The sequence below is a fragment of the Panthera pardus genome, unplaced genomic scaffold (genome assembly GCF_024362965.1).
Source record: "Panthera pardus isolate Hobbes unplaced genomic scaffold, ASM2436296v1 HiC_scaffold_7, whole genome shotgun sequence".
NCBI classification, from domain to species: domain Eukaryota; kingdom Metazoa; phylum Chordata; class Mammalia; order Carnivora; family Felidae; genus Panthera; species Panthera pardus.
The window spans coordinates 81,687,792-81,714,034 of record NW_026527002.1 but is presented as its reverse complement, the minus strand read 5'-3'; the positions used below and the strand labels follow the sequence as shown (position 1 = coordinate 81,714,034).

At 63.6% G+C, this 26,243-nt stretch overlaps 3 protein-coding genes across 6 annotated transcripts; 2 read left to right on the top strand and 1 right to left on the bottom strand.

Moving 5' to 3' along the window:
* The first annotated feature begins 775 nt into the window (after nucleotides 1–775).
* Nucleotides 776–5,952, top strand: PYCR3 (pyrroline-5-carboxylate reductase 3). Of its 3 annotated transcripts, none has more exons than XM_019435113.2 (6): nucleotides 776–905; nucleotides 2,660–2,724; nucleotides 3,253–3,432; nucleotides 3,755–3,967; nucleotides 4,219–4,372; nucleotides 4,553–5,952. In XM_019435113.2, the coding sequence occupies exons 1-6, from the start codon at nucleotides 806–808 to the stop codon at nucleotides 4,843–4,845; spliced, it is 1,005 nt and encodes a 334-aa protein (XP_019290658.2). In that variant the 5' UTR covers nucleotides 776–805; the 3' UTR covers nucleotides 4,846–5,952. The 3 variants fall into 3 exon arrangements, with proteins under 3 accessions (XP_019290658.2, XP_019290660.1, XP_019290659.2); XM_019435115.2 differs by having other exon boundaries at nucleotides 4,280–4,372; nucleotides 4,553–4,858; XM_019435114.2 differs by lacking the exon at nucleotides 776–905 and adding an exon at nucleotides 969–1,260.
* Nucleotides 5,953–8,751: 2,799 nt separating this feature from the next.
* Nucleotides 8,752–11,356, bottom strand: TIGD5 (tigger transposable element derived 5). The gene has a single exon (XM_019435110.2). The coding sequence runs from the start codon at nucleotides 11,354–11,356 to the stop codon at nucleotides 8,939–8,941; it is 2,418 nt and encodes an 805-aa protein (XP_019290655.2). The 3' UTR covers nucleotides 8,752–8,938.
* Nucleotides 11,339–25,261, top strand: EEF1D (eukaryotic translation elongation factor 1 delta). Of its 2 annotated transcripts, none has more exons than XM_019435112.2 (8): nucleotides 11,339–11,444; nucleotides 20,409–20,529; nucleotides 20,882–20,953; nucleotides 24,039–24,138; nucleotides 24,216–24,316; nucleotides 24,453–24,671; nucleotides 24,855–25,049; nucleotides 25,166–25,261. In XM_019435112.2, the coding sequence occupies exons 2-8, from the start codon at nucleotides 20,413–20,415 to the stop codon at nucleotides 25,202–25,204; spliced, it is 843 nt and encodes a 280-aa protein (XP_019290657.2). In that variant the 5' UTR covers nucleotides 11,339–11,444; nucleotides 20,409–20,412; the 3' UTR covers nucleotides 25,205–25,261. The 2 variants fall into 2 exon arrangements, with proteins under 2 accessions (XP_019290657.2, XP_053752283.1); XM_053896308.1 differs by lacking the exon at nucleotides 11,339–11,444 and adding an exon at nucleotides 17,186–18,763.
* Nucleotides 25,262–26,243: the final 982 nt, after the last annotated feature.

Here is a 26,243-nt window from a genome sequence, read left to right as displayed (position 1 = left end):
TGCATGCCCTATTCACACATTTCACTGGCAGTGCTAATGTTATGCTGTCACCTGGACCTGAAGCTTGGACAGGGGCTGACAACAAGCCCTGGCCAGGCAGCCCTGCCTTCCCCACCCGAGTCCACTCCCAGGTTCCAAAGAGAGAACCTGGGTGCCCCTGAGAACGTGGCTGCCACCCAGAGAAAGCGGCCTAAGGCTGGTAGGGCTCCACTCCCTAGCTCCTGACATGTCGTAATGATTGGCCAGGGTCAGGACCTCGCCCGCCCGGGCCCTTCATCGGAATCAGGACGATGCTTTCACCTGGAAGCTAAACTGTCCAGCGCCAGTGGTTTCCCGGACTCTGCGGCGTTCACGCGAGGGACACCCAACCAGGCACGCTCCAGGGCACAGACCTCCGGAAGGACTCGGAGGAACCCCCACCTTTTCCAACCCTTGGCCACTGAACGGAGTCTCTCAAGCTCCGATCAGGATCTGGTCGACACCAGGCCCCCAGAATCCTGCCACGGAAGCTTCATCCACCTCGCCAGACGCGGGGCTTCTGCCAGACTCTCCAACGCGTGGTGGAAGACGGGGCGCGGCGCCCCGCCCACCGGAGCCGCAGCGCCCCGCTCTCCCGGACCAATGAGCAGCGCGGGGAGGGACTGGAGCAGTACTGCTAGTCGAGCGGTAGGGCGCAGAGCCCGGAAGGGAGTGGGCGGGGCGTGAAGTCCAGGCAGCCAATAGACAAGGACAGGGCGGGGCGGCGTAGCCCATTGGCGGGGCCGAGGGCGTGGGGCGGGGCAAGGCCTGGCGGGGCGGTGGCGAGATGGCGGTGGTGGCGGCCCCCGGTCTGGACCAGTTACGCGTGGGCTTTGTTGGCGCCGGGCGTATGGCAGAGGCCCTCGCGCAGGGCTTCATTCGAGCAGGTGGGGGCCTCGGGCGTGGGGGCGCGTGGGTCCCTGGGCCTGGGGACCAGCGGGCGTCCGACACCGGCCGGTTGTGCGAGGGAAGGGTTTCTCTGCGTGGAGGGATGCATCCCGCAGAGCTCCTGGGCGAGGAGCGAGGGCACCGTGGAAGCGGAGCGGGGCGGGTCCGGCCCGGCGGGCGTGGGCCCGGGCGGAAGGCGGACTCTGCTCCTGGGGACCCTGCGTCCCTGTGAGCACAGCGGTGACGGCTGCGCGTAGGAGGCTTAGAGTTGGTTGTCCCCGCACTGGCCAGGAGCCACATGGGGCCATAGACCGCCCACCATGGAAATGTGGATGGTTCGCGTTGAGATGTGGCGTGAGTTTATTGCATAAAATCTACGTCGGGTTTGGAAGATTTAGCACACAAGAAAAGAGAAAGTGACATATTTTGGTAACTTTTAATGCTGACTGAAACGAAGTTTTGGAAGAATAGCATTTTCTTTATATCGTGTTAAGTCAAATATGTTACGATTGATTTCATCTATTTTCCTTACTTGTTTAATGTGACTACTAGAAAGTGTGAAGTTCTCTACGTGGCTTCGGTGATATTTTTCTTGGACAGCGCTAGCTTAGAGCCTGGGATCTCCTACTAACTACCTGGTCTGCCTGGGTCCAGTTGCTTGACCTTTGAGCCTCCTGTTTCCTGTTTGTTTGCCGGCTCTACTCTGGCGGCGCGCTGCAGGTTTTCACAACCTCCGCAGCACTGTGGACATTTGGGGTGGGATAATTCTCCATTCTTCACATTGTAGGGTGTTTAGCCGCGTCCTTGGCCTCTTCCCACTAGATGTCAGTAGCATCCCCTGTTGTGAGAGGCAAAACTGTCTCCAGCAATTGCCACAAGTCCCCTGGGGTTGGAAAGGGGCAGAGACTTCCCGGGTGGTGAACCACTGGTTTGCAGCAAGGCATGATAATGCTGTCCTAAACTTACTCCACGGGATTTAGAAACCTTTACGTGTAGACTATAGGCTGGCTTTCTCCCTTCAGCCACAGTCAAGGTTCAGTGGGGTCAAAATCATCAGAAAATACTTTGCTGCAAAACTCTCAAGTGTTTTACCTGTAAAACCGCCAGTATCTCCTTCCTTCCAGGGTGGTGCAGATTCAGTGTTGAACACGGTAGTGGTAGGAATGCATGGCACTTGTCATTGTCCTGACTAACTGGCCTTGTGTTTGGGTTGTGGGGTGCACTTCTGTCTTCCTGTTAGACCTTACAGAAACTGAATCTCCTCAGCCCTGTACCCGACAGGTGCAGAGGATTTCTACCAAATGGGCGCTTAGCCCCAGCTCGGACATCCCAGCACAGATACACCCCCAGCTCCGCCGGAAGCTTGCCCCTGTTTGGCCTCCCTACCCACCACGGACCCCTCCTCCCCTGCCTTCCTGTCCCTCGAGGTATAGGCCCCTGAGATCCATGTCCTCATGAGACTAGGCAAGCTCCTGGCCCCTGTGTCTAGCGGGGCCTGCGGCCGCGGCCACAGATGGGTGGTGGAGACTGACAAGTACCACAGGATGGACGTGATTGCCTGGTCCCGGGCGAGTGGAACACCCCTGCCACGCACTTCGGTTCTTACAGAGTCTCAGGCAGCCAGCGGCCAGGATGGCCCAGGCATGGCTGAGTGTGAGAGACCCTTCGGTGAGGGGCAGGCCAGGCTGGCCCCTGTTCCTTCCTTCCACCCCACCTCCTCACTGACCCTTCTGCTCTTGGCCTTTCTCTCCAGGAAAAGTCGAAGCTCAACACGTACTAGCCAGCGCACCAAGCGACAGGAACCTCTGCCGCTTCCGGGTGAGCTGGTCCCCGGCTCTTCTGAGTCGAGGCTATCCTGGTGGGGGGGAGAGGGGGCTCATGGTGGCTCTTGGCTCCTGTTCCTCTGAGACACTTCCTGGGGGCAAGGGGATGCTGCTTAGTTAGCTGAACTTTTGAGACTGTCTGGGTTGGGGAAAGAGGAGGTCAAAGACTGGAAGGAAAGTCAAGGTTGTGGAGAGCAAGGGTGGAGTAACGGGGCGTGTGTGTGTGTGCACGTGTATCTGTGTATTGGGGTGGGCAGAGATGGTTGTGGGCACTCACTGGGGTCAGAGGGCGTGAGGAGGTCCTGACATCAGCAAGGCCCGTGAGGTGCAGGTTGGGTCCTGAGCAAGAACCCGTGGTCTGGGTGAGTCTTGGGCATTGTGAGGGGGCTGGTGCAGGTGTTTGCAATGGGAGGAGAGATCCCTGGGGACCCCTGGGGATGCAGGGTGGCCTCTAGCAGGAAGGGCCATGGTCTGGGAGGCTGCCGCACTTCACCCCGCCATGATCCCGCTGTCCCCACTGCAGGCTCTGGGCTGCCAGACCACCCACTCCAACCAGGAGGTTGTGCAGAACTGCTGGTTAGTCTTCTTTGCCACCAAGCCCCATGTCCTGCCAGCTGTCCTGGCAGAGGTGGCCCCCGTGGTAACCACTGAGCACATCTTGGTGTCTGTGGCCGCCGGGATCTCTCTGAGTACCCTGGAGGAGGTGAGTGGTGGTTATGTGGGAGGTGAGGCTTTGCCCCCAGAGTCAGTTCTGCTGGCCAGGCTCTGCTTCCCACCCCTTGCCATCCGAGACTGGTGCCAGCCTGACTCTAGCCCTTTAGGGAGGCGGGATGGGCGAGACATGTGACACTTGGCCTTCCAGACAGCCCGAACAGGGGGCCAGGGGGTCGAGGGGCCTGAGGTTCAGGCACCTCCTGGCACCGCGCCCAGGACCCGGGGAGGGGAGCCCACAGCTGGCGGAGGCGAGGGCCTGCCTGGCAGCGCCGACCCCACCCGTTCCCTGACCCCTGCCTCTCTCTGGCCAGCTGCTGCCACCGGCCACACGGGTGCTGCGGATCTCCCCCAACCTGCCCTGCGTGGTTCAAGAGGGCGCTATGGTGATGGCCCGCGGCCGCCACACTGGAAACAGCGACGCCGAGCTCCTGCAGACCCTGCTGGAGGCCTGTGGGCAGTGCGAGGAGGTGCCTGAGGCCCACGTGGACATCCACACCGGCCTCAGTGGCAGCGGCGTGGCCTTCGTGAGTGTTGTCTCATCCCCCGCCCCCCAGGCCGGCCCTTGACAGAGCGGAGCCTTTTCAAGTCCCTGCAGTGACCCCTGCCTTTGGGATCACATGGCTTGATCCCCGAGCTGCCTGTATCTCTGCTCTCCCCCACCTTTGAGGCTCAGGACTCCTCCAGTCGGAGCCCTGGGCTCAAGCCTCAGACCGGGTTCCTGCACTGGTGGCCAGTGCTCTGGGCCTTGTTTCTGAAAGTTCTACGCTTTCTCCAGACTGGGTGCTTCATCCAGGGAGAGCGTCAGCTTTGTCAGTCCCCACCCCTCACTGCTGCAGGTGTGTGCCTTCTCCGAGGCCTTGGCCGAAGGTGCCATCAAGATGGGCATGCCCAGTGGCCTGGCCCACCGCATTGCTGCCCAGACCCTGCTGGTGAGTGAGGGCCGCCCCCAGGGACTGTGTGAAGAGGGATAGGCTGGGGTGTCTGCAGAGCAGCGGGAAGGGAGACAGCAGGCCCGGGAAGCCTGAGTTAGGATCTGGGATGGCAGGCCGAGCAGGCTACACAGTGGGACTGAGCCTCCCTCGAGTCACCGCCGGTGCCCCTCTCCCCAGGGCACAGGCAAGTTGTTGCTGCAGAAGGGGCAGCACCCGGCTCAGCTGCGGACAGACGTGTGCACGCCGGGCGGCACCACCATCTATGGGCTCCACGCGCTGGAGCGGGGCGGGCTGCGGGCGGCCACCATGAGCGCCGTGGAGGCTGCCACCTGCCGGGCCAGGGAGCTGAGCGGGAAGTAGGGAGCGGGCACTGGCCGTGGCCGCCCCCAGGCCCTCCTTCCCTGCCCCTTCCCGGCACTGCAGCTCTCCCTCCAGGCAGGAATCCCCAGGGCTGCCCCATCCCTGCGTGAGGAAATGAGGACAGGACCGGAGGGGTTGGCAGGCGGGGAATCCCCTCACCTGTAGGAACCACCCCCATGGGGCAGAGAACACTGTGGCGGTGGGCCCCCTTCGTGGGTGGCCCGCGTTCTGGGGGCCTGAGCGTTGGGACGTGGTGGGCTGGCTGCGTGAGGCAGGAGCAGAGAAGCTGGGCGGGCGCTTCTGACAGCCGTGTAACCACCGCCAGCTGGGGGGGTGACGCAGAGACTGCACAAAGACTTGCTCTGTGCAGTGAAGCCAGCCACATCCGTCTCGTCCCCAGGTTGACCTGCCATTAGGTGGGGCTCCCCACAGGGAGCTGGGCCCTGACCCTGCCAGGCCCCAAGAAGAGAACGGGGCTGGGTGTCCTTGCCCTGGCTGAGGAGGACCTGCACCCAGGTCCTTCCCTTGGGGACACTCGAGCAGAGCCCCCGCAGGATGGCCGCAGTGCTCCAGCTGGCAGCAGGCCACGGGCAGTCTGGGAGGGTGGCCTGGCCAGCTGCGGGACAGAGACTTGGCTTCAGCTGGCCGTGGGCCCCCTGCCCCTGCGGAGCTCCTGGCAAGTGGCAGGATCTGGGTGATCTGCCCTGATGACCCTTCCATGGGTTGTCCTGGAGGGTCTCGTGGCCTGGCCTCAACTGCAGGATGTGGCTCTTCGGCATGTCCCTGAATGGAGCAACCAGCCCGGAGGGCAGGGAACCCAGGTCCCGAACTGAGGCTGTGGGGCCTGTGGTGGAGGGTGGGCTGCCCGCACTGCCCACCCGCCTCCCCCGGCCAGGCCCTGGAGTGCTGGAGCTCCCCTCCCCTCCCCCAGTGGCCTCCCGACACCGTGCCAGTCACGGGGTGGAGCTAGCTGATTGTGCCACCTGCAGGCCGAGACGAGCAAATCAGTCCCGTCTGTAGGTGGCCTGGTGGCACCCCCCCCCCCCCCCCCCGCCACTGTAGCAGTGCCCACCCTGCTCTCGCTCCTGCCCTCCACCCCTCCCGCCGCCCCATTCCATCTTGGCACACTGGCCCTCCTGCCTGTCAGGAGGGTCAGCCTGAGGCCATTTCCACACCTGACTTCTCTGAGATGGGAATAAAGACGCTGCTGTCCTGTAGCACTGAGTGACCATACTTGGGCTGATAGAGCCAGACAGATTCCAAGGGCTTAGAGGTACATCAGAGCTGAGGCTTGGGGCGCGGGGCTCCCGGGAGCCGGTCGAGCGCAGATGGCGTGGGGGCAGAGGCGACCCGCCCTGGCTGTACGTCACCATCACCGGAGAGCTCTGGTCGGGCGGAGTCGCTGGCTTCCCGACACCCCAGCCTCACCCTCCGGTGTGTCGGCGGGCTCCAGCAGTCCATCTCCCCACGCGGTCCCCGAGAAGCTGGGCGGGTTGGCTTGTGGGGCAGGGGACGAACCTGTGACCAGCCCTGCCATGAGCAGGCCACTCGCTGAACGAGAGGCGTCTCCCTGAGCCCCCAGCCTGGCTGGCGGGGCAGCCTCGCCCCAGATGGCGATGGCCCTGGACAGGACGGGAATGAGAGTGGCTTTGGGGGCCGGGGCGGCAGCCTGATCATTGGCTGGCCCCAAGCCCGCTTATACCACGAGGCTAAAGTTAGGTTTTCAAGAGACTGGTGGGTCTAGTCTCTCCTTTCATCAGTCTCTTTGTCTTCCTCACTTTTTTGAATCATGAGGTGTTCTAGATCTAAGTATTGGATTGAAAATTATAAAAATAAGACTTTACAGGTACCTGGCTGGCTCAGTCCTACAGAATGAAACTCTTGTTTCTTGGGGTTAGGAGTTCAGCCCCCGTGTTTCATGTAGAGGTTACTTAAAAAAATAAAATATACCCCAAATTCAAAAAAATATATTAAAAGAAGACTTTAGAACAGGGATGCATATGAAGTTGACACGAACTTTTATTATAAAGCGCATCGGGCTGACTGGGTGAACACCTCCGGCAAGGATGGGTGTGAAAAGGCTCAACTGCGTGCACCCCATAAGCCCACGGTCCCCTCGAGGACACGCCTCTGGAGATGAGCCTCACCAGGGGACACCCCTATCTGGGGACAAGCAGTGCCCAGCGCCCATCCTAGGGCTCCGCATAGCAATCCTGACCTACACTGGGTGGAGGCGTGGGCTGGGGGGTCCCTGGTCCCCTCAGCTCACGGGCGCTCCGTTCCCCTCCCCACATGGTGACGTTGCACCTGCAGTCCACTCCACGTGTGGGGGTCGCTTCCCAAGCACGTAGCCCCCTTGGGCAAGGCCGTGCGTCTCGGATGGGCAACTCTCCCCAAAACACAAGTTAAGCGTGGTTTTAATAGGAGCCCACACACCCACTTCCCAGGGCCCCCTTCTGCAGCCCACTGCCGTGCCCTCCGGACACCCCAATCAGGCCCAACAGCCTCTTCCTAAGAGTAACAACCTTTGCTGCTTTGAGTATTCAGCCGTTCTCCTGAAGACACTCTTGGAGCCCCAGGTGCACCCCTCCTAGCGCCCACGGGCTCCCAGCCCTACGTCCCTGAGCTGCCATCAGGTGGTGGAAGGAAGGCTTCCTGAAGCTCTGTGCCAGCTGCTTGGGTTAGAGTCCCAGGGCCAGCCACAGCCGGCCACCGGCTCCTCTAGGGGTGCAGGCTTGAGATGAGCGAGCAGAGGTGCCAGCTGGGCCCCTGCCTGGTCGAGCTTCCAAATTCTCCACTTCTCCCCTCAGCTCTCGGATTTGAGACCCACGTATGTAACACGCACACACCTCGACTGAGGACAGCTCCGAGGAGCAGACTTGGGGAGCTGCTCCGGGGGCTCCCTCACCAGTGCATTGCCCCTCCCTCCCACCAGCACACTGCCTGTGTACAGCCTCTGCAGTGTCCAGCCAGCACGCGGGGCGGTGGGGGTGTGGACCGCAGACCCAGCCCCCGCCCTCCATGAGAGCTCTGGGCAGCAGCTCCCCAGACAGTCCCTGAAGGCCCCGGGCACCTCCGGGTCCCAGACCACCCGCAGGACTGAGCCCAGAGCGGGGCAGTGACACACCAACACTTGCCTCCCTCTCTCCAGCTGGGCCACTCGGAAGCCCAATTCCTGGGGCCGTGGGAAGCCGCTCCTTCGTCACGCCCCTGGCAGTGCTGGAGGGATGGAAAAGCCTTGGAGGGCACTAAGGCACTGTGGGATTGTCCTGGTGTGGCTGTCAGTGCCGCAGGCCAGTGCCGAGGAGGTGGCGTGGCTCTGGGCCCTGGGGCTGGACCGAGTGGGCTGTGGCTGGTCTGGGGAGCTCATTCAGCCATTGGTCAAATCACCAGGGCCCAGAAAGGCTAGAAGGTTGCCAACCCCACAGAATAGGTGTGATTTTGGAATGGAATCTTCCTAAGGAAAACTAACAATCCCAGTGGAACAGAAATCTACACTCCCTGCTGCACCCGGAACGTCCGGTCCCCCGAGTGCCGGGCACCATCCTCCCTTCCCAGCCGACACAGCCAACCTCCAAGACCGGCCCCAGGCTGGGGGAGGGGGTGGTGGTGAGACGCCACCCTGGCTCCCATGAGGGGTATCTGTAAAAATGGACTTAATGTGCTAAACACCAAAACTGAGTGGGGTGCTTCCCCATGGAGACGATCACATGGCTGTAGCACGGGAGCCACAAAGCACCAGGGCTCCAGACTGACAGGAGTGCTGGACCCTCGTCCAGGGCACGTGACGGGCCCCTGGGGAGGAGGGCCAGAGGTACAGACAGGCACAGGGCTGAAGATCTCAGCTCTCAAAGGCTGGGGCGGGAACGCCGACAGCTGCCCTGTTAAGTGCGTGGTGTCGTGTGTGCAGCAAGGACCCTGGCTAGAACCACAGACCCCACGAGTGTGCTTGCCCAGGGAGGTGTATGAGCCCGAGGCCTCTCTTCTAGCTCCCCCCTCAGGAGATGGGGGACCAGTGAGCAGAACGACCCTTCACCAACAGAGCCCCTCCAAGCCAGCCCGTGCTGGGGTCCCTGGAACCCCCTGAGCCATAGGGTGGGCCACCTCTGGGGAGGGGAGGAGAGGAGATGGAAAGACTGTGTGTCCCCTCCCTCCAAGTGCAGCAGGAGAACAGCCACTGGGGGGCCACTTGGGCTGGCTTGGTCACACCCCGTCCTCGGGGACTGCGGGAGAAGGACCAATGCCTCCCAGCCTCCGGGCCATGCTGATCAGTGAGCGCAGCTGCACCAGCTTCGGTGGCCCCACCTCCCGGGGGTCCTGGTTCTCCAGCCACCGAAGAGCTGTCTCTAGTCCCCGCACCGCCTCCCCAGCAGTGGGCACCGCGGCCTCCTCCTCCTCCTCTCCACCCCCCATGACAGAGGGTAGGCTGGCGGGGGGTGGAGGGGCAGCAGGGGCCAGCACCGGGGGCCGGCCAGGGCCTGCCTCCTCTCTGCAGCTGTCCGGCAGCCCCCCGTCATCGTCCAGATGCAGCCACTTGGCCACTTCCTCGGGCGCCAGGCGCTTGTAGGCCAGGGCCGCCAGGTGCGTGAGGTCGCTGAGCACCCGGCTGTGCTCCGCGGCCTCCTCGGCCTGGCCCGCTGGCTGCCCAACACACTCCTCGCTGGGCCGAGGCTCGAAGGCCGCCCGCAAGCCGAGAAGCCAGCACCGCTCAATGCTGCCAGCCTGCACCAGGTCCCAGGAGAGGCCGGCCAGGTACAACATGTCCTTGAGCATGAAGCTGCGCATAAAGTCCAACGGGGAGCCCCCCGCACAAGACACAGCTAGCCTCAACAGCTCCCGCTTGTACAGCTGCTTGAAGGCGGCCACCACTCCCTGCTCCAGGGGAGCAGGGATGTGTGCCCGGCTGCTGCCCTTGGACAGGAACAGCACCCGCACGGCACCATCCGGGGTCTGCAGCTCTTCTGGGGAGCTGAGGGGCTCAGGCCGACACCGCCTGAGGGCCTCCTCATTCTCCTCCAGGGCGGGCGTCCTGGCAGCCGGGCTTGGGCAGGGCGGGTGGGCCACCAGCAGCACAGCCCTCTGCTGCAGGCAGCTGCGGCGCAGGTAGCGCCTCACGCCAGGGACGAACTCCTCGAAGAACCAGCCCCGCAGCAGTGGGCGACTCAGCCAGGCATCCGGGCTGTAGCGGTAGGAGGCTGGGAACTTGTCCTGGTTGTGGTGGCGCAGGCTGGGCGGGTCTGGCAGCTGCCCGATGACCAGCGGCTTCAGCTTGTGGCTGCCGGTCAGGTTGGCGGCCAGCAGCACTGTCACCCGGTCGCCCCGCCAGCGGCGGCCGCAGCCCCCCGCGCCGGGGTCTCCCGCGCCCAGGGGCGCGGCCTGCTCCGGAAGCAGCTTCCAGTAGAGGCCAGTGACGTTCGCGTTGTAGATCTGTTCGTCTCCGTAGCCGCCCTCGGCGGGGGGCGGCGGGGCCGGGGCCCTCTCGGGCAGGGGCCCGGAGCTGGAGCCGGGGGGCTGCGCGGGCTCCTGCTTGACGGGCGGGCCGGGCGCGGGGCCCGCGGCCAGAGGCTCGGCCTCGCCATAGATGCGCTGGCTGGAGATGCCGTGGCGCTTCTGCCAGCGCCAGAACCAGCCGTGGCTGGCCTTGAAGGTGCACTCGGGCCCGTAGATCTGGCGCGCGAAGGCCTCGGCCTGAGCCTGGATGAGCGGCCCTGACAGCGGCACGCCGTGCTGGCGCAGCGCCAGGAACCACGAGTAGACGGCGCGGTCGATCTCCTCCTCGTTGGCCAGCCGCATCTTCTTGCGCTGCGTGCCCACCTCTCCGCCCAGCTGCTCCAGGAACCAGCGCAGCTTGGGCTCGTCCTTGAGCCAGCCGCGCAGCGTGCCGCCCGGCACGCCGAAGTCTCGGCACACGCTGGCCTGCCGCTCGCCGCCCTTGACGCGCTCGATGGCCTGGAGCTTGTCCTTGATGGAGTAGGCCTTGCGGAAGGCCATCTTCACGGCCACGCGGGGCCGCGGCCCGGGCGCGGGGGGCGGCGGCCTCACGGCGGGAGCCGGGGTGGGTGCGGTGAGCCGCGGCGGCTGCGCGGGGCGCCCGGGCAGGGGATGGCGGCCGCGGCGCGGGGCTGGGCCGGTCGGGGGGCCCGCGGGGTACATGGCGGCTGCGGCGGCAGCGGAGGCGGGGGCGCGGGGGCCACACGCCGGCCCGGCCGGCCGCGCGGGGCGGGGCGCTGGGGGCGGGGCCGGCCGGGCCCTCCCCTTTGTCTCGCCAGCTCCGGGGGCGCAGGCGCGCTGGCCCGGCCACCCAGCCCCGCCCCGTGCGTCGCCCAGCCCCGCCCCGCGCCGCGCCGCGCGCCGTCCGGCGCGTGCCGGCTCAGCAGCCCCGCCCCACCCCGGCGAGCCCACTGCACCGGTAGCGCAGGGGTGCGGACGAGCTGCCGTCGTGTTCGCGGCTGCTAGCTCCAGCTTCTCTGGGAAACTGCGAGCCCCGTGGTGACTCCCACTGGCTTCTGTCTTTGCAGCCGCGGGGAGCGTTGCGTCGCGCGGAGGGCTGTGACGGCCAGGCGGGACGTGCGCGGGAGCCGCTTCCCCTGCCGCGGCGCGTGGTGCATCCCTCTGCTTCATTTCCCGTGCGCGGCCGGGGCGACTCTCCCTTTCCTCCACCGTCGCACGCCACGAGCCCTCCTTCTTGGTCGCCGCGTCCTTGGCTGGCGTGAGTACCGCAGCCCGCGCCCGCAGGAGCGGCACGCGCCGCGGAGGGGCCGGGGCGGGGGCGGGGCGGGCGCCCGAGCCGGGGCGTTAGTGCGGCCGGGGTGCCGGCGTAGGGACGGTGGGACGAGCGCGGCGCTAGGGGCGGGCGCAGGGGGGCGGGGCGCGCGGGCCACGTGGCCGGCGGGACCCCGACTGCGGTCCCGGCGGGAAGGTGGCGGCCGGGAGGCCGGGGACCGCGTGGGCCCCTCGGTCTCGGTTGGTCCCGGTCCTGTAGCCCTTCTTTTGTCGGGCACGCGTCTGTTAAGCACCTGCTGCACGCCGGTTCTGGGCCAGCGGGACAGGCTCGGGCCCAGCCCTCGCGGAGCCTTGAGGGTTCGTGAGCGCGGGAAAGAATAAGGGAGTGACTGCTGAGTGACTGTTGAGTGACTCAGAAGAAATCCTTAGGGTTCTCGGAGTGCTCGGGAGTCCTGACTTGGATAAGGGTCCCGGCAGGAGGCGACGTTGAAGCCGGTCTCTGTAGGGGTGGGTGACGTCTTCCCGAGAAATGGGCACCGTGATTGGAAGGAAGAAAGGGGCCAAAGGAGTGGAGTGGGGTGGAGGCTTGCGTGAATGAAGGGCCACCCTTCAACAAGACAAATATTTGTCCGGCTAAGCTTTGGGGTGATCCCTGCCAGAAGGGGAACACCTCTTCAAATTGACTCTGGCGTGTATCTTCTCTGAGGGCTCAGGCTTGGCCCGGGGGCGGGGAGGGACACTCTCAGGACGCTTCTGCATGGGCAGCTCTGACACCGCAGCCTTCTCTGGGTACCCTGAGCCTGGCTGAGCCGCCAGTGAGCTGGCTCACATGGGATTCGAGCGTTCCTGTGCCCTGCCCTGTGAACAGGGAGTCCCAAGAAAGTGTCATCTTGCAGAGTGACTGGCACCCGAGCTGAGGAGCAGGCTTTTTCCGTCACCTCTATGGGGGCAGTCAGTGTTCTGGGCCTCATGCCAGTCCTGGGAAGAGCCTTTTACCGGCCAGAGACAACTGCCCTCTGGAGGATCCTGGTGCAGGGCCACCCCCTCCCCCTCAGCTTTGCCCCTGCGGAGCAGGGTGAGGCTGCCAGGGTTCGGCACAAGTGGGCAAATGTGCTTGAGCAGCGTTTCCGTGAAAGAAGTGTCCTTGCAGGGACGTGTGTGCGCGCGTTTGAAGATTGACCAGAAAAATACCTCCAGCAAGTTGTGCGTTGGTGTCGTCTTTTGGGGTTCCGCAGGCAGGAAATGCTGGCGAGCGTATCTGTTGAGCCTCCGCCCCGCACCAGTATTTTAAGGTGACAGGTGTGTGGTCAAAGCAGGTGGCAGCATGGCATTGAAGCTCCGTGCAGGCGATGGAGGGAGACACGGATCCCGGGCTCTTCGCCTCCCTGACTCGGGGGCCTCCCTTCTCCGCTCAGTCCTCCAGCTGTGTGAGGCCCGTGTGCACAGAAGGGTTGAGGAAGCACGTGCAGTCCTTGGGGTCACCCCGAGGGAAGGGGGCATAGGCCCGGCTGGTTAGGTTAGACCGATCTGGTAGGCTGTGGCATCTGAGGCGCGGACATCGTTGAGCCTGCCCCGGGGTGACCTAGGTAGCTGTGGTGTGAGCCTGGAATCTGAGGGCTTGGGGCCCCCTTTCTGCTGCCAGGACAAGCCGGTACTTCTAAGCGGGGCTGACATCAGGAGTCAGGTTGGGAAGCATGTGGGGCTGTGGAGTGCCCCCTGCAAGAGTCAGGTGGCATCACCCCCGTGCACGTGGAGACGCGCCGTTGGGTAAATTTACCCCTCCGTGTGCCTTCCCCCCGTGACTCACGGTTCCAGGTGTCACAGCGCTCTCAGACATCGCAGGTACGGCAGGCTTTGTCGCGAGGAAGACGGAGCTGGCCTGCAGACCCCGCCCCCCATTCACCTCTGTGGGTTCCCCCTTCCCCTGGAAGGGGCGCAGACCTTTGCCCTCTGGGTGGACAACTGGGGGGCTGGTCCGGGGGTGTGGCTGTGATGGGGTGGTGTCCAGGGGAAGGTATTGTTGGAGGGCAGAGTCTGGCGAGGGGCCAGTTCCTCCCAGAAACCTACCCCATTCCGCTAGGCCCCAAGAGACTTACAGGCCCTGGCACCTTGTGGGCACAGTGCCGGGGGCCACATCCTCGCCTTCCGTCCAGGCCGTCCAGCCAGGGGTGTGCTGTGGGGGCCGCTGCCAGGGCCGCTGTAAGACCTGCCCTCCCAGCTCACGTGCTTTGGAGCACGTCTCCACGGGGGTGCTGGGACCGGTTGCAGGGGAGGGGTCGTCTGTGGCCAGGACCAGCTCTCCTACATGGCTCACCTCACCACGGTCCCTGGTGGCTAGGTGGGGCATGGCCCCGGAGTACCCCCTCCCGTGGGCGAGGTCTCAGCCTGCCTGAGGTGCGGGGGCGAAGTCTTGGTCACGGGCAGCCCAGCTGGGCCCTGCAGTGAGCAAGCAAGTAGATGATGGCAGCAGGCAGGGACACCTGGGGCCCCCTCCTCCCGGGTCTTCGCTCTGCTGTTCTGGGGCCTTGTTCCTCATGCATCCCTGTTATGGAGCCAATGCTGTGTGTGTGGAGAGAGCACGGGAGAGAGAGGAGGGTCCCCACTCTGGCTGGAGGCTCGGATGTTCGTGTTCTCAACGGGGATCATTTAAACTCAGATTTGCTTTTCTACCAGAGAGAGGGGTTTTCAGTTCAGCAGGTCCTCGTGGGACGTGGAGTGCTCGGAGAGCGGGGAGATTGAGGCAGTAAAGGTGGGGGGCACTCTGCCGCCTGTCCTGGGAGATGGAGAGGCCGGGGGCAGGAGAACCCGGCTGCCTGGTCCTGCGGCAAGTGTCCCCGGAGTGCTGTTGGCCTGTCACCACACCGGCTTCACTGCCAGCAGGGCGGCTCACCGCCATGTGTGCAGGGCGGCTGCCCAGGGCCTGCTGTGTGCTCCTGGGGGGCAGCTCCCTGTCCTCGCGCCAGTGTCCTTGCGTCTGCCGCACCCGCGGGCACCTTGGACGTCCCTGTCAGTGACCTGGGGCAGACGCGGGGGCCAAGGGGCCTGGCTGGCAGATCTCTGGGTTCCGGTGAGTGAGCAGCTGGGGGGGCTCCGGGTGCAGGGCGGGCAGGGCTGTCCGCCGTGCCCTGCAGGCTTTCTCAGAGATGGCTTCGTCTGCGTGTGGCTTCCTCGGCTCCTGGACTGCTACCTCTGTCGGAGTTGGGGCGGGGCACTTAGTGTTTCTGGCCCGTTTTCCCATCTGTGAAGGGACTGAAAGCCCTGTCCTTTTGTGAACACCGTGGGGGCTTTGTGTCTTTGTTCACGTGTGGAGCGGTGGCGGCTCCCTGCCCCAGCGTGGGCTCCAGGGCTGCTGGGCCCCATGGATGGTCCTGGTTGTCTCGTGCCTTGTCCGGCAGCCCTGGACTTAGGGCAGCACGACAGCGGGGCCAGGTAGGGATCCCGTCGACAGCTGCACGTGGCAGTGGGGGCACTGAGTGCTGGCTCCTCTCCCCCCAGAGGGCTTGTGCTGGAGTGTGGAGCGGGTGGGAGCGGTGCTCAGATGGGCTTGCCCAGTCCAGCTAGTGCGAACCGTAGGAACTGCTCATTTTGTGGGGCTGGGGGGGGTGGGGGGGGTGCTGTCCCGAGTGGGTGGACTTGGTCGCCTTAGGGGATTTGGGTGGTGGGTCTTTGGTGCTCATCTTCAGTTTGCTCGGCCAAACCTCGTGCCACCTTTCCAAGCACCTTCTGCAAACACCTTCCAGCCGCTGTGCTGCCCTGACTGCCTCTAACCTTGCTGCTTTCTCTTCATGCCATCCTAGGAGACCAGAGGGAAAGTAAGTACCCACCTGTCCCGTGCCCGGTGTTCCCTTCACCTCAGCCAGGGAGCCCCTGGCCCACAGCGTACGAGGCATCCCGGCGCCTGTGCAGGGCCCGGCTTGGCCAGGCCGCCAGGCCTTACTTTCCTTGTCTGCAACACAAAGGAGTTGGCTTTGCTGTCGTTGGGCTTTGATCCTGCCAGGCAGGGCAGCGCGTGGGTGTCTCAGTGCATCCCTGGGTTGAGCCAGGTTGTGCCTGTGGTGGGGGGCACTCCCCGAGCAGGCCGGGGCTGGCGTGCTGGCCCTCCCCTCTGGGCAGAGGACACCGGGGACACCCCCTGCCACAGGCCACACCCCTTGTTCTTGAGAAATCTTCAGAAGCAGTCTCTCCCCGCCTCCCCCCAGGTGTGGCCCCCAGAGCTCTGAGCAGGGCCTGATCTGATGTCAGGAGACAAGGACAGCCTTTAGGTCAGTAGGTTCCAACAGGACTTCACCAGTGGGGCGTCAGCCTAGTGGAGTTCAAGGGGCTGAACCAAGCAAGCCCTGGGCTCCTCTGCTGAGGGTCTGCTGGGGGCTCGTTGCCAGAAAGTTTGAAGGGCGGACAAGCCCTGCCTGATTGGCCTGCAGTCCCCTCAGGGACAGTGGGTGATGTCACAATGCCTTGCCTCTTGAGCACACGCTCCCCGCCTCTCACCACTGCCTCTGTTGTCAGCCTGGCCTTGGTAAGGACTGCTGCCGGCCTGGGGAGGAAGGCACAAGGGGGCGTCCCAGGGGTCTCTCCAGGCCTGGGGCTTCCGTCCTGTGGCTTGTGCCATTAGAGGCCCCCAACACGTCCCTTCACAGTTCAAGGGGGAATCTTCCCCCACGTCTTGAGTGGACGCGGCGCTTACACAGCCGGCATGTCCCACGGGGTCATTAGAATCAGGTTTCAGTTTTGTTTCGGGGTGTCAGGAGAGGGATGTCGATGCTGCTGCAGGTGACGGGAAAGGTTTGCCGCCTTCCCTCTGGAGACCTGGTCTCCTGGAGACAGGGCCCAGCAGGTGCGTCCCCCCACGTAGGCTACTGACTGACCCCGCAGAAGCTGGGATGGTCCTGGGTGTTGGTCATCTGGCGTGGGCGCTTCTGCTTTGGGGAGCAGGGGCCAGAGTCCAGCCTGTGTCCGGACAGGATCTCTGCCAGCTACAGCCATTCCTCTAGAACAGGCCTGTGGAGTGTGAGCTCAGACCACCGGGCACGTCTTAAGAGCAGACTGGCTACTGGGGCTTTCTGGGCTTGAGCCGTTTCTGGCCAGAGGCTGCAGAGGCGGTGGCAGTGGTGGCCCAGACTCCTCTATTCAGATGACCGACTGGAGGGGACACCACCTCTATTGAAGAGGCTGAGGTTCTCGGCAAGGGTTTGTCCACAGTGGCAGATGGGACACACAGTTCCCCACCTGCCTCCCTCTGTTCTAGGGATGGGGCCCCTCACATCAAATGGTTCTGTGACTAGAGGCGGGTGCCCTAATGACCCCGGGGCCCAGAGTTTCCCACGTGGTCCCTCCTGTATTGCGGGTGCGCCCAGAGGTGGCTGTGGCTGACCCGGAGCCTGCTTCTCACTTGCTGCCTGAGCCGCCAGGCTCCTTCTCTTCCGGATGGTCACTAGCATCCTCCCTGTGTCTCCCCCAGCGTGGCCCCTGCAGGGCCAGGCCCTCCACCCTGTGCTCCCAGCTGCTCCCCGAGACACTAACCCTTGTCTGAGACCCTTGCCAGCTCCCCTTGGAGCATGCCGCTGCAGGCGGTGGTGTGGCTGCGGCAGGGGTATGCCGCCACGGGGCAAGGTCCCCGGGGTGGCCTGGCCGTGATGGGGCTGGCCTGGGAGACTGCCGCGTATACTTCTAGAAAGCGGAAGCACCAGTGCCTCAGGAAAGGTGGCCAGATTCAGCAAAGTCAAAGGACGTCCTGTTAAAATCCTAGATGAACGACGAATAACCCTTCAGTGTAAAGGTCTTAAATATTTCGTGGGACGTGTTTATTCTAAGAGTTATTTGTTGTTTATGTATCAGTCAAGTTACCTGGGTGTGGTGTGTATTTCATTTGGCAACCCCCTGTGGAGGCTCTATGGGAGAAGGCTTCCGTGGTTGAAGAAGTTTGGAAACCGTTCTCTAGACCCCTCTGGAGAGCCCGGGCGCATTAGGAAAGATTAGCTTTACAGCTAAAAGAACGCATACGTACGCACATGCATGCACGTAATTGCTTATTGCTTTACTGAGCTTCCCGTGGACTTGACTTCGGGTCCTTGCTTGTGTCTTCCTGGCACCCCCATCGGGGAGCACTCCCAGGCCCGGCCAGCCCTGAAAGTCAGGCTGAGGAGGGGGGCGGGGCGCCATCCCCATGGCCCGCGGTGTTGCAACTGCCTTCTTGTGCTTGCTTTTTAACGCTGTGCGGAAGATGAGGAGCGGGAGAGCCGCCTGTGCCCTGGAGACCGTCTGGGAGGACAAGCAGAAGTATGGGGAAGCCGAGCGGCGTTTCTACGAGCACGAGGCCACACGAGCCGCCGCCACCCAGCAGCTCCTGGCTGAAGCGCCAGCCGTGAACGGGCCTGGGCGGGAGGACGCCGAGGAGGCAGACGCCCCTGACAGCGGCAGCAGGAGCGACCCCAGGAGGAGCCACGACGGAAAGAAGCCTCTGCAGAAGAAAAGGAAGCGCTCACCAAAGAGCTGGTTCAGCCAGGCAGACCTGGCCCTCGTGGGCCTCTCGGCCGACCACGTGTGGCTGGACAAGCCAATGTTCGACCAGGCAGAGAGCTCCTATCGCCAGAGGCTGGCGGATGCGGCTGCCCAGGCGGCCCAGCGGGTTGCCCTGGTCCCCCGAGGCCCCTGCACCCACGGAAGCCAGGTGGCCTGCCACCATGTGACCTGGGGCATCTGGGTCAATAAGTCGTCCTTCGACCAGGCCGAGCGGGCGTTCGTGGAGCGGTCGCAGGCCTCGCTGTTGGCCGCGGAGGGGAGTGGCAGGCAGGGGGCTTCTGACACGGGCCAGCAGGCATCTGCCCCCGATCTGGCTCTCGCCCGCCAGCCTGGCCCGCTGGCCAACGGCCAACCCCCGCTGGGCAGTCTGCAGGCGCTGGTGCAGGAGGTGTGGCTGGAGAAGCCCCAGTACGACGCGGCAGAGAGGGGCTTCTACGAGGCCATGTTCGACGGCCACCCTCCCGGGAAGGTGCGCCTGCAGGAGCGAGCCGGCCAGGCTGAGGGGGCCAGGCGGGGCCGCAGAGACCGGCGAGGCCGAAACTCCGTGGGAAGCAAACGGGTCGGGCCTCGGCGGGTTGACGGGGAGGCCTCCTCTGCCCTGCCCTACTGGTATCTCCTGCACAAAGATGCCGAGGCCCCCTGGCTCAGCAAGCCCACCTATGACAGCGCAGAGTGCCGCCATCATGCCGCAGAGGCCCTGCGAGTGGCCTGGCGCCTCGAAGCTGCATCCCTGGCTCACCGACCTGGTGCCCGGTCTGGCCCGACCGTGTCCAGCCTGAGACCCAAGTAGGAGAAACCTGCCGCGTGGGTTCCCGGCCCGGGCTTCCCTGGGCTGGGGCCCTGGCTGCTCTTCTCCCCACCCCCCCTCGCCCTGGCACGGCTCTCTCCCCAGCACTCCTGGACCCGGCTAAGTTGGATGCAGGAGTGGGTTGGGCAGAGGTAGCTTTCTGTTCCTGGGGCAGTGCAGCCTCCAGGGCCACCTCTTGGGGATCACAAGGTTTGGGGCTGTCGAGGGAGGAAAGGGGTTAGCACAGAGCAGACTGTGCTTGGGTAGGGTTTCCCTTTCTGCCGGGCAACTCCCGGTGCCCCTGGCTGTCGCAGGGCAGGGCAGGGCCAGTGTTAGAGGCTCCTGGCCCGAGCCCTGCTGGGGAAGACGCGGGAGCTGGCCCGTCCCTCCTGCCCCTTCTGTCCGTCCTCCCCTACCTCCCGTTCCACAGTCACCTCCAGGGAGCGGTGAGTGTCTCAGGCACACCAGCGTGCTGTCAGTCGAGTGGCCTATGTCTGAGGGACACCTACTGCATGAGGCTCACTTGCCTTCGGCCCCAGGATGCTTCCATGCAACACCGGTGTCTGGACGCCAGGATCTGGAGAAGGGCAGGGGGAGAGGCAGGCGGCCGGGCAAACTGCAAGCGTGGCAGCGGGAGGGTCCGGGGCGTGGGTGGCCGTGCGGAAGGCCGGGCCCGAGGGAGCGGTGCCACCCTGGGCCCCACATGCCCATCAGCAGCCTGTTAGCTCGGTGTGAGCGGCGGGGTGTGGGAACCCGTGTGCAGGAGCGTCCCCGTCAGCAGCCTAGGGTGAGTGTGGAGCCAAAAGTGTTCACGGTGGCCTGGCTGCACCTGATGGCTGTGTGGGGGTGGGTGGAGGAGAGTCACGGGGCCCGGCTCCTTTCCTGACACCAGGGGCGCACTCGGTGTGATCCAGTGATAGCCTGGGGCCCTTGGCACAGAGGATTGGTAAGATCGAGTCCGTTTCCGTCACCGTTGCTCAGGAACGGGAGGGGCCATGCCAGGTGGAGGGCGGTGGGCACAGCCGTGCGGCTCCCGCTCTAGAGCAGCAGTTCTCAAACTTCAGGTCTCTGGACCTCACACGGTTTTTGTGCTGTTGATTTTTGTCACGTTAGCAATTAAAATAGAAACGCGGTAGTTCTTCAGTCATTGAATAAGAAGTCGATCACGCGTTAACATAACCACTTGTTCCTATGGGCAGCAGTGTTCCCAAGACAAAAAGATGCAGTGAGCAGAGCGGCCTTATTCGACATTTTTGCAAATCTTAGTGGCTTGTTTAACCAGGAGGCACCCGGTTTGTCACACTTTCTTCTGCACTCAGTCTGTTGGTGTGTATTGTCCGATGGACATAATTGTGCCTGGCACAAACGTGTAGTTGGACAGGGAGGACCCCGGGGACCCTCAGGGGCTCCTCACCACACTTTGAGAACCAAAGGGGCGGGAGCCGGGAGTTGGGGGGGTGCGGATTACAGACTTGGTTCGGGCAGTGCCAAGGCACCTGTGCTCCGACCTGGACCCCTCGTCACCTTGCACCCTTGGTGTCTGGGCCGTTGTGGGGCACTCACGCAGGCCAGGCCTGGGGCCTTAGGGCACGTACCCTCTCCTCCCAGCCACGCTGTCTCAGTCTCGCCTTCCCGTCCCAACAGGAAAATGGCTACAAACTTCCTAGCGCACGAGAAGATCTGGTTCGACAAGTTCAAATACGATGATGCAGAGAGGCAGTTCTATGAGCGGATGAACGGGCCCGTGGCTGGCTCCTCGCGCCAGGTGGGGGCTGCCCTCGGGGCACCGGGGGACTGTGCCAGCACGGGGTGGGGGCGGGCAGAGGCATGTTCGGCCCCAGCGGCTCTGCTCCAGGCGCCGGTGGTGGGGTCTTTGCGGGCGCGTCCCTGGATCTGCTCGAGATGGGACGGGGCACCTCCGCCGTGTCAGACCAGCAGGCACACCGGTGCCCATCAGGATGGGGTGTGGGCCTCGGGGCCGTTGTCATAGCTCCTTGCCATCCCACTGAGCCTTCGGTTCTGTGCAGCTCTTGCTGTCTGTGAGGGTTCGTTCCTTTTTTTCCGCTAAAATTGTTCTAACGAAAAGAAAAAAGCGGTTCTTTCTGCACTGTCTATAGGAGAACGGTGCCAGTGTGATCCTCCGTGACATTGCCAGAGCCAGAGAGAACATCCAGAAATCCCTGGCTGGGGTGAGTACCTGCAGGCCCGCATCGGCACTGCTGCCCTCCGGCCTGGCTGCATGCCTCCCAGCCGCCCCAGTACCCCGGTACCGCTGCGCTCATTTGGGCCTTAGGAGCACGGTTGGGGCGGGGCGTCCAGCACGGTGTTCCCGCCCCAGCGGGCTTCGGTGACTCAGACTGCCACAGGAGCCGATGGCATCCGTGCTGCTGCCCGGTGGTCACCCAGGACTCCCACCTGCCCTCACCCTGCCTGTTGCTGTGGCGCCATCCCCAGGCTGGGCCTGGAGGCCTCCTCCCCTGCTCTGCACTCTGTGTGGGGAGGAGTGGGAGAGGCCTTTTTCTCTTGCTTCCTAGGCCTTGCCTCCCTGGAGAGATGGGTTCACAGGATGGGAGTCCAAATGATAAAATTTGAGGCCCAGAGAGGGGCCGTCCAGCTGCGTTTGGCCCCCAGGTCCCAGATTGGGTCACAAGAGAGGAAAGCAGGTCCATGTTTAGCTTTGTCCCCAGCCTGGCTGGGCAGATGTCCCCAGGAGGAGACAGACCCGCTGCTCTGCCTTCTTAGCGAAGTCGAGACCTTGTCTTCTCTCTAGGACACATGGTGTCCTGTCCTTGAGGGTCGAGGATCAAGCAGAGTTCTGCTCCTAGAGACTTCAGGAGAGAATCCTTTCCTTGGCTTTTCCAATTTTGAGAAGCCGCCCACATTCCTTGGCCTGTGGTTCCTAGCCATCAGAGAGTCCCGATTGATGGCTGTTTCTGTTACGTTTCCTTCTCCTCTCCCTCTTGGGTACACGGAGCCTGGTGACGACGCTGAGCCCACCCACATAATCCAGGAGGATTTCCCCACCTCCAGAGCCTCCGCTTCATCACGTGCAAAGTCCTTTTTGCCATTTAGGTCACCTTTTTACAGGCTTGGGGACTACGTGGGCACCCCTGCCTGCCCAGCTACTTTGGCTATACTGGCTCTTGGGCCATAGGCTGGACAGCTGTGGGGGGGAGGGTCCCTGCTTGGGCCAGGCAGCCGTGGGGAGGAGCTGGCGCCAGGTGCGTGGGGTGCCAACCCCCAGAAGGCCAGGGTGCCCAGTGGCACTGAGGTTTCTGGGCCACAGGAGCCCCCCCTCTGGCCCTCAGGGGGCCCTGGATGTGTTGGGGTCGACCTCTGGCTCCGGGTCTTGGGGAAACCATGTAGGCCCGCTGGGAGGACTTGGGGGAGCCCCTGTGTGCTGGGGGTGGCACCGCTGGAGGCCAAAGCATCACAGACCAAGAGCTTAAATGGATTCCTTTCTCAGTCTGCAGGCTAGAAGTCCAAAGTCAAGGTGTGGGTAGGTTCTGAGGCCTCTCCTGGTTTTCCTTTGCCTTTACATTGTTTTTTGTGTGTTGTCTGTATCCAAACTTCGTTTTATAAGAACACCAGTCAGAATTCGGGCCACTCTCCCGACTTTGTTGTAACTGGATTAGCACCATAAAGACCCAGTTTCCAAACAAAAGCCCCTGTTCTGAGAGCGGCACGAAATTCAGAGGAGTATCGTTCAACTGCTAATGGACCGGGAAGGACCTTGCTGACCCAGGGACCTTGCTGACCCAGCCCCAACGCTTGGGTTTGGGCTCGATAGGGCTCAGCAGACACTGGGCCTTTAGAACCAAGGGGTTCCTGGGAACCGTGCATGCTGCCAGGGACAGGGTCGGAGATGGGGTTGGAAAGGTCTGGATTCCAAACCCTGGCATGTGGCACTGTCCTCTGAGGCTACTGCGTGGCTGGCTCCTTGTGACCCACCGTCACAGGCTAGGATTAGGGTAGCCTAGGTCTGCCTTATTGAGGTTGGGGTTGGGAGGGGGTGCCTAGACTCCCTGGTGAACAGGAGGAGGATGGTCAGGGCCTCGAGGGAACAAGAAGGTCTGGATTTCATCCCTGTCTGATGGAAACTTTTGGAAAATCCTAGTGAGAACGGCATTGCAAGCTGGGGTGCTGAGGAAACAGGTGGAGAGGAGGCCATGTGGCCGCAGCCAAGGGTCGGGCGAGTCCAGCACGGGTCTCCTTTGGCAGGGAGGTGGGGGGGCTGGTTGGGTGTGGACACTCAAGTTGAGCTGAAAGGAGGGGAGTGGTGCCAGCCACCCCTGGTTCCAGCGCTCTGACCCCAGCTGCACAGCAGCATCCCGTTCCACCTTTGGCCAGCTCTACTAGGAGCCAGACAAGGGAGCTGCTGGGTCACAACGGGTAGCATTGCTCTCCGATCCCTGGGGCAAGGAAGCCAGGCACCTTTCTGCCTGTACTTCCTGGGGGTTTTTAGCTTGTCTGGGCTCCGGGGGTACATAGAACAGAGGAAGCCACGGGGCTCGTTCTGTGGCTGCTTGGCAGGTGGGCTCTGGGTCCAAGGTCTTCATAATTGGACACAGGGAGGGAGGGTAGGGACAGCGGCCCTCAGGGAAGGGCCAGGTACACTCCGTCCTCCTAGACCATTCTATCAGGGTGTGTAACTCGGGCGTGGACTGCGGCGCTGTGCTGAGGGGCTCCCTGGGTGGCACCGCTGGAGTTGGGTGATAGGGATTCCCGGTCAGGGAGGAACCAGAGGGAGGCTGGCAGGCAGGATGGGACCCCGGGTCACTCAAGCCTTTCAAGGGCAGGCTTGGTGAGCCAAATGGCAGGTGCGTGGCCTGGGGGAGGCAGGGTACTGCGCACGGAGTGGCCGCCCCCTGTAACGAGCACTCCGGACTCCCAGCGGCTCCTCAGCTGCTCTCCCAGCCTGCTTCCAGTTCCCGGCTGCGCTGCTGGGCCCTGCTCTGTGGCCCAGGCCGCCCCTGGCGCTTCCTCCCACCCGACTGTGGCTGTGGGCTCCGCAGTAGCTCCGTGCTGGGGCTGCCCCGGGCCTTGTGCCTTCCGCTTGGCCAAGGACGTCACTCACTGCTCTCCTGCTTACAGGGCCTCCTCCCACCCTCGGGTGCAGTGTCACAGGTGGACCCAGTGGGCTGACAGGAGCTGCTTCCTAGTGTCCAGCAGTTTTCCCACCTTTCTCGGGGCCCTGATTCTCAGTAGCTGTGACTGGGGGGAACCCTGGAAGCAGGCGGGGGTGCAGAGCCTCACTCTCCCCCTGCCTTGCAGAGCTCAGGCCCTGGGGCCTCCAGCGGGCCGGGCGGAGATCACAGTGAGCTCGCCACCCGGATCGCCAGCCTGGAAGTGGAGAATCAGAGCCTGCGAGGCGGTGAGGCCCTGGGCCTAACGGGTGGGGCACCGCACCCAGTCCCCGCCGTCTGACCAGCGGCCCCTTTGCTCCTGCAGTGGTGCAAGGTCTGCAGCAGGCTGTCTCCAAGCTGGAGGCCCGGCTGAGCGCACTGGAGAAGAGCTCACCCACCCACCGGGCTGCAGCCCCACAGACCCAGGTGCGCGCCCTTCTCGGGCCCTTTGGGGAGGGGGTGGGGGGGGTGTTCCTGTCCCCCTCCCCGCCGCAGCCTCTTAACCAGGGTGCAGAGCTGGGGCCCCGGGGGCGGGGCCCTCAGCCTCCCTCTCCCACGGCAGCACGTGTCCCCTATGCGCCAAGTGGAGCCCCCTGCCGGCAAGGCGGCCACCGCCGCAGAGGATGACGAGGACGATGCCATCGACCTGTTTGGCAGCGATGACGAGGAGGACAAGGAGGCAGCCCGGCTTCGGGAGGAGAGGCTGCGGCAGTACGCGGAGAAGAAGGCGGGGCGGCCCGCGCTGGTGGCCAAATCTTCCATCCTCTTGGACGTCAAGCCTGTGAGTGACCCCGCCCCCGGGCTCGCGGTGGGCTCAGCGAGCTGGCCGGGTTCAGCCGAGAGGAGAGCTGCCTGCCCTCTGTGCCCTGGGGGGCGAGGGCGAGGGCAGGGGCCGGTGAGGGGGGGGGCACTCCCTGGGGTCTGCAGCCTCCTGACCCAGCCTCTCCACCCCTTGATCTCCCAGTGGGATGACGAGACAGACATGGCCCAGCTGGAGGCCTGCGTGCGCTCCATCCAGTTAGACGGGCTGACCTGGGGGGGCTCCAAGCTGGTGCCCGTGGGCTATGGCATCCGCAAGCTGCAGATTCAGTGTGTGGTAGAGGACGACAAGGTGGGGACGGACCTGCTGGAGGAGGAGATCACCAAGTTCGAGGAGCACGTGAGTGGCAGGCCCCCAAGGGAACCCCTGGCCTGGCAGGGTGCTGGAGTGGGTGGCTGGGTCTTCGGGAACCAAGGCCCCACGTGACCGCGGGCCTCCCTCCTCCTCCTCCTCAGGTGCAGAGTGTGGACATTGCTGCTTTCAACAAGATCTGAGCCCCAGCCTCCGGCCGTGGGGTGTGGGGCCCTCAGCCATTAAAGACTGAGATTCCACTCTGGCTCCTGTCCTGGTCTGGGCCCGGTGGGTGGGCACATTCAGGGAGCAGCACTGCTACACCCCAGGCCTCAGACGTGGCCCGCACCTCGGTCGTGTCCCACGCAGGCCCCTACACCCAGGAGCCCACGGCGCCAGTGCCGTCCTCCCCCTCTTCGGTTTCTCCACGGCACTCTTTTCTTTTTTCAAGTGTGTTTATTTTGAGTGAGTGGGGCTGAGTAGGGGAGGGACAGAGGGAGGCAGAGAATCCCAATCAGGTTCCGTGCTGTCAGCATGGAGTCCAAACCCAAGAACCTGATAGATCATGACCTGAGCCGACATCAAAAGTTGGACACTTAACCAACTGAGTCTCCCAGGTGCCCCGTCTCTGCCGCATTTTGGTGTGTGACCGAACCCTGCCTGCCCTCTCCCCTCGCTTACAAGTGCCGCCTCGAACGGTTCAAGCTATTGAGGCAGAAACAGCATGCGAACGGTTCAAGCTATTGAGGCAGAAACAGCATGCGTGGCTCCTTCCTTGTATGGATTGCTGGCCCTCCGAGGCCCCCGAGGCATCTCTACTCTGCCTTCTCTGGGTTCCATTCCCAGCCAAGCTGTCCCCATGGGGGCTAAAGTGTCTGCCTGAAACTGTCCAGGAACAAAGGTCCCAGTGGCTGACCGGGCCCTGCTGCTGTGACTACATGGGCCCCCCAGGTCTGACCTGCGTGAAACCTGCCAGGCCTCCCACCACATCCAGGGACAAGCTGGGCTGCTTTCCTTAGATGCGGCCGATCCCTCCCTCGCTGGAGACCTGGACCCTGGACAGGCCCATGGTTAATTCGTGCCCACTGTCCTGCGCGGGCAGTATTTGGGCCACTAGTGGCTTCTCTCCAGGACTGCTGGCCAGTGTGGCTGGAGAGACCACCATCCTCACAGTTGGGGAGAAATGAATGGTGTGGGCTGTGGCCTGTCACGGCTGCTGTCCTCCAGGGTGCGGAGCCACAA

Bases quoted from the DNA above. Each gene is read 5' to 3' on its own strand.
- PYCR3 (XM_019435113.2), top strand. From the start codon at position 806: ATGGCGGTGGTGGCGGCCCCCGGTCTGGACCAGTTACGCGTGGGCTTT. The intron at 906-2,659 runs GTGGGGGCCTCG...CTTTCTCTCCAG, and splicing joins GCAGGGCTTCATTCGAGCAG to GAAAAGTCGAAGCTCAACAC. The intron at 4,373-4,552 runs GTGAGTGAGGGC...CCCTCTCCCCAG, and splicing joins TTGCTGCCCAGACCCTGCTG to GGCACAGGCAAGTTGTTGCT.
- EEF1D (XM_053896308.1), top strand. From the start codon at position 17,622: ATGGCCCGCGGTGTTGCAACTGCCTTCTTGTGCTTGCTTTTTAACGCT. The intron at 18,764-20,408 runs GTAGGAGAAACC...CCGTCCCAACAG, and splicing joins GTGTCCAGCCTGAGACCCAA to GAAAATGGCTACAAACTTCC. The intron at 25,050-25,165 runs GTGAGTGGCAGG...CCTCCTCCTCAG, and splicing joins TCACCAAGTTCGAGGAGCAC to GTGCAGAGTGTGGACATTGC.
- TIGD5 (XM_019435110.2), bottom strand. From the start codon at position 11,356: ATGAAGCAGAGGGATGCACCACGCGCCGCGGCAGGGGAAGCGGCTCCC.